The sequence below is a fragment of the Athene cunicularia genome, assembly GCF_003259725.1.
Source record: "Athene cunicularia isolate RWA chromosome 5 unlocalized genomic scaffold, athCun1 chr5_part3, whole genome shotgun sequence".
In the NCBI taxonomy this organism is placed as follows: Eukaryota; Metazoa; Chordata; class Aves; order Strigiformes; family Strigidae; genus Athene; species Athene cunicularia.
The window spans coordinates 1,059,862-1,065,335 of record NW_020799103.1 but is presented as its reverse complement, the minus strand read 5'-3'; the positions used below and the strand labels follow the sequence as shown (position 1 = coordinate 1,065,335).

The following is a 5,474-nucleotide window of genomic DNA, read 5'->3' as shown; positions in this document are numbered from 1 at the left end:
ATTATTATTAGTCTTTCCACTGCTCACTTTAGGTCTAATTCTCCTTTCAGAGAACCAAGGTGCTGTTACCCTCAGCTGCTGTCCTGTCTTATTTTCTGTCATTTCTGGTTTTGGTAGAGGCCAGAGGCTTCTACTAAATGCTACCTGCTGTGCAAAGCCCTCTGCAAACATCAGTGACAGTTCCTGCCCTGAACAAAATTTACACTGCAACAAACAAATCATAGTATGCAAAGGCAACAAGCAAGTGGATGGGTGAGATGACAGAAGAGAATGCAGACAAGATTAGAAGGTACTTTATTATTGACCTTGCTTTGTGCACAATTCCTTTCAACAGTCGTGTTAGCCCGCAGAAGGCCACCTTATCTGTCTCTTCAGATGGCGACAGGCTGAGGGCAGTTGACCTTTGTCAGATTGCCACCAACTTTCATTGGATTTGAAAGTGATTTTTGAATCAAATGTTGTTAGATGACAGATTATGGGAAATGTTGGAGACTTCCACCCAGATTGTATCTTTTGCAGGCAGTGGTATGGAGCTCTTCGTACTGTTTCTGTCCAGTCTGTTTTCCTGTTATGTCTCTTTTCCTAACCTGAGAATGTAAGAAGGCTGTACCAGATCAGACAGAGTATGTCCTGTCTTGAGCAGCAGCTATAAACAACAGGAAGGAAGAACAAGAACAGGGCGAGCATGCGTGATAGTGCCTTCCGTTTCCGTCTGAAACCTGACCATTTTCAGCCCATCAATTTACTGAGATAAGTGTGGTTTCTGTGTTTAATGTGGTTTTCCATGCCCTGAACTTGTTGAATCTCTCCCTTCAATCTGTGTAAACTTCTGCTCCTTACCACACTGGACAATCACCTCCAAAGCTAAGCTTTGGCACATTTATTCTGCCAGGTCTCCTTTTTGGAGTCAGTGATATTTTGTACAAAAAAATGTGATAGTCTGGTTAATGGACAATAAAAGTGCACTTCACTGATCTTCTTCACATTAACTTGTAAAAATACCTAAGGTAGTAATAATTTTGTTTGGGTTTTCTGGTCAGTGTTCCATCCCTGTGTCTTATAAATCTGACCTGTGCCTATTCACATTTTGCTCAAAGAAACTCTAATTTAAACATATTGTTTAATATTAATTTTTCTTTATATAGCTAATGCTAGCATTGGCAGCTAAGGATGGCATGCAGAAGAGGGTGACTCACTCTTCAGTGTGGCTTTCTTGATGATGCTTTATATTATGTTATATTGACATTACTGTCTCAGTGACTTTTGAATATACATCACTAGGTACTCTGAATTTTTCTCAGTCGGAACGGCGTGACTCAAGTATCTCTAAAGCTTAGGAATGAAGAGTAAATGAAGTTAAGCTACAGTCTGTCTTAAATGTTGTTAGGCTTCTATTTCAAATGGCTTTTTTATGGCTTTGACTTTTATTATTCTTTGTTTCTCAAAATTGCATTTCTTCACATATACTTTTCATATAACCTGCTCTCTGCCACAAAGGATGAAAATATATTTGCTAAAAAGAAAATCAGCCAGAATACTAGCAAAACTCTGGGTTTTTTTGCTGAGATTTCACTACGGATGAGAAGATAAGGCTGTATACACGTAAAAGGTTTCCTGTAGAGAAGATAAATGCTTGCACAGAAACACAGCCTGCTTGAGATTTTGCCGTGTAATGCACTCATACATATTTCATCTATATGTACGTTAAATTTTACAAAAGATAGCAAAAACCCCCACAAGTAAGTAGCGATGTGATTGAGCAGCCATTGATGTCTGCAGGAGAACGCTGGTGATGTTCTTCCGTTTGCCTTGGGCTGTTATTACTAACGTACTGCCCTTGGTTCCTGGAAGAAATGTAGAAGCCTCAGTGCACCGCATTTGGAGCAGATAGTCTCACTGCTCTTGTTGCAATGCCATTTTTTTCTCTCATCCTGTGTATTGGGAATCCGTTTTTATTAAATATGGGAACCTGTGAAGGAAGACACTGCTAACCGTTCATCTGTAGGAGCTTGAGAGGAAAGGATATCACAATTCTTTGAAAAAGCAAATGTTATTGTGGCATTGTGATGCCTCTCATTTGATATCCCTGATGAGATAAATGAAATGTTGGAAAATACTTAATGTTAGAAAACATAAAAAAATAATATTTTGAACAACTTCAAACATGTTTCTAAACAAAACCTGCAACTCTTCCCTCAGAATAGTCTACGTAACCTATGGTAGCAAAACTGCAGAAAGTAACTCGTTACAGATGATTGAAATAAAGGTGTTTGAATAATTATTTGTGGATTTTAGGCCTGCCTTGATCCAGTAAAGTATGTATTGATTTCCATTTTGAGATAGCTGAGTGCTTTTTCTGACTTTGAGTAGTATGAAGTTAGGCTGCTGTCGAAAGGCTTTTGGACTGAGGCCTGGAAGACAGGGAACAAATAGCATGCAGCTGGGTAACTACTACTGTTTGGTCTTGCTAATGTACTCTTATGCACTATGTAGTTGGCTTCATGCCTATTCCCCCTATTTTAAAGAGATATAGCATTATGAGCAAATTTTCTGAACGCTGCTAATTGCATCAGTGTGCACAATACCACGTTACTTTGAAACTGGCTTGTTTTAGTAATGCAGAATTATTAGAACAGTTATGCTTTGTGGAAATCTTTCTTGAATCTGTGAAACCAAAAGAAATAACGTAAGATCTAGTATGATTTAAAGATGGGCCTTTTTTTTTCTGTCCCTGTGTTTAGTTATCCTTTCCTGCCATTCCTTGTCAGTGATTGTGCAGTAGTGTTGTAAGTGGAAAAATCAGCTAAGAAAAGTAATTGTCACCAAGCAAAAGCATCTTGTTACATGAAATGCCTACTCAAAATACCCCTTTTAATCTTTGTCTTAATATGCTAATTTTTTGTTACTTTTCTAGCTTAATATGTTGCATGAACTATGCAGACAGAGAAACAGAGTGGACAGCTCATTAGCAAGTCATTTGAGGTATGCAGGAGGACATAGTGGCAAGGATGAGCCCCTCTAACATGCTCAGAAATTCTGGAGGGTGGAGTACTCGAGTGTTATTCACAGCAGAAGCTGATGGACTAGATTGTTTCTGCATCATGCCCTTATTAAGGTCCTAGAAAATGTACTTGAGTGGGGGCCTAAGAGGGTCTTCAGGATTTATTTATGAAGCCTTTTACAGTATAAGTTATTTTTAGCTCATGAAAGAGCAGAGCGCACCATTTCTCTGTTAGTCTTAACTGTTTATATCCGCGTTCTAGAGTAAAATAAAGATTAAACTAATCTTGGAGACCAAGAAAAAATTAGCTGAAGAGTTATGAGGGAGAGTGAACTTTTTGTAGCTTGAATGTATGCTTTTTTCTCCTTGTCCTTTTTCTGAAATGTCAAAAGTTGGCAATGTACGGAATACTCCATTGGATGCCAGTCTGGTTTTGGGCTTCTGTTCATTTTGTTAGGTGGCAGACTGGGTTGTGACCTGGTGATTGCTGTTTTCTGGGAGTGTTAGTAGGCACCGGCCTGCGGAAGTTTACATGAGACCTATTAGAAGAAATGAAGAAAGGACCCGAATCCTGACTGAATTCTCTCAGTGTTGCTGTAAGCTATGTTAAGGCCAACAAAGATGGGAACAGTATGTTGGGTGGGCTGAGACCACACCAGTACTAGATGTCAGCACCCTAAGAAGAATTTGTGAAAAAGTGGTGCTAGGGAGATGCAGGGAAGAAGGATGATTTCTGGACAAGTGCTAAGTACCTGCTCTGAATATAGAGGACATCATGAGAAAAGGCAAAAGAGGAGATTTACGGAGATACTAAGAGAATGGGTTCGGAGGTATTCAGTGAGCAAAAAGCATCAAAGTTAAAAAGCATCTGTTAACTGAGTTTTTTGTTCACATTCAGCATCTCTTACAAACATAGAAAATTTAGTCATTACTAAGAATGGCATCTTGGTTACCTCAGGTGACCAGCTACTAATAATTTAGATTATTGTAAGTGGATAGCATTTGATTGAAAACATTGATTGTAGCCATCTGGATTCTTCTCAGCATCGCTGATCACAGTGAGGTGACTCCAGTAAATGGAAGGGGGTTGTGAGCAGTGGAGAATGTGCTCTTCTACCCATAACAGTGGTCTTGAAGCAGGAAAACTTTTAATGTAAGTGCCCAGTAATTAAACATCTTGTTGGTATGAATTCACTTGCAGTTCCCTGGATATGTTGCATGTCCAGGAGGTGTTCTGCTGAGATTAACAGTTAGTGATATACCCCTGCATGAAGACACCTTTCTTACCAAAATTGTCAAGTAAAGCCTAAAAGTTTGTAATGATCTCCGTGATACACAGTGCTGCAGCTGCAGTACCAGTAAATCCGTGCTGCTGTGCCTCAGCGTGGGCCGCCACGCTGCCTGTGGCTCTTGCCCCTCTCGGCTGTTCTACACAGGGCTTGGTGGTGCGGGCATGGGGGGACCAGCTCAGCTGCCGAGCAGAGAGTGGGTCAGGAGAGCCAGGAAGTTCCCCCAACACCAGTCCATGGCCTTGACACTCTTTAAATACCTTTTGCCCCTCTTGGAAGAATTTAATAATAATGCGGCATTAGTGCTGTGGCAATACTTTTGTTTTTAATTTGGAAAGATCAAGAGGTATTTCTTATCACTCCTGTGACAGAATGCAACACTGATTTGGAACATCAGAGCACTAGAAGTGTAGTATGAGACTATAAACTTACTGAGGTGTTTTCTTAAAGTCCATTATTGTTGCAGCTGAACATGTTGCCTGTCTTCGGTTACAGGAACTTGATGTCTTTATGTTTTTAGCATTTACTTTCATTTGTTTTTTCTTTGGAGAAAGCTGATTCATGCTGCATTTCTGGCCAGATCATCTTTTCGTTAGAGTCTGTTTTCTGTTTGGTTGACAGAACGTAGTCTGAGGGATGATAAAATATGTGGACTACATCCTTTCAGACTGGAAGGTTAAATGTTCAGGAGCTTGGAGTGTTTTTGCAGAGTCTGCTATGTTTGCAGTTGACAGTCTTGAGTTTCCAACAGTTGTTTTTGCAGTGTTCAGTGCATGTGTTGCCAGTAGTGAGAAGCTGGAAATGCAAGCCAGCAACGCGTGGACAACTTGTTACTTAAAACACTTCAGAAGTCTGAACATGAATCAGATCTCTCTGCAGAATGGCTCATTATTTTCTGCAGGTGTAACTGTAAATTACAGGCTTGTGGCCTGTTGTTTTCCCTTTAGGTTTGTCTTGTTCTCGCCTCTGTCTCAACACCTTTTTATCCCTTTCTTAACCAATTCTGTACGCTAGGGAAATGGCAAGTGTCATTGGTGTAGCTGGTAGGGGATGTGGCAGAGAAGACATTTATTGAACCTTCAACTTCTTCAGATTCAATTACAGAGTACATTAAGGTTTCCTATTTCAAGAATGTCTGCTTTAATATGTAAGTAGAGGACTGAGATATTTCCCCCCCCCCCCCC

The 5,474-nt window shown here is 40.1% G+C and overlaps 1 protein-coding gene across 2 annotated transcripts in view; it reads left to right on the top strand.

Annotated features, from left to right (window-relative positions):
* The first annotated feature begins 261 nt into the window (after positions 1-261).
* The window catches only part of GALNT18 (polypeptide N-acetylgalactosaminyltransferase 18), a 165,115-nt gene continuing 159,902 nt past the window's right edge, over positions 262-5,474 (top strand). For both annotated transcript variants that reach the window (XM_026850924.1, XM_026850923.1), the window contains exon 1: positions 262-289. In XM_026850924.1, coding sequence (XP_026706725.1) covers positions 271-289 — 19 coding nt within the window. In that variant the 5' untranslated portion in view covers positions 262-270. The remainder of the gene's footprint in view (positions 290-5,474) is intronic.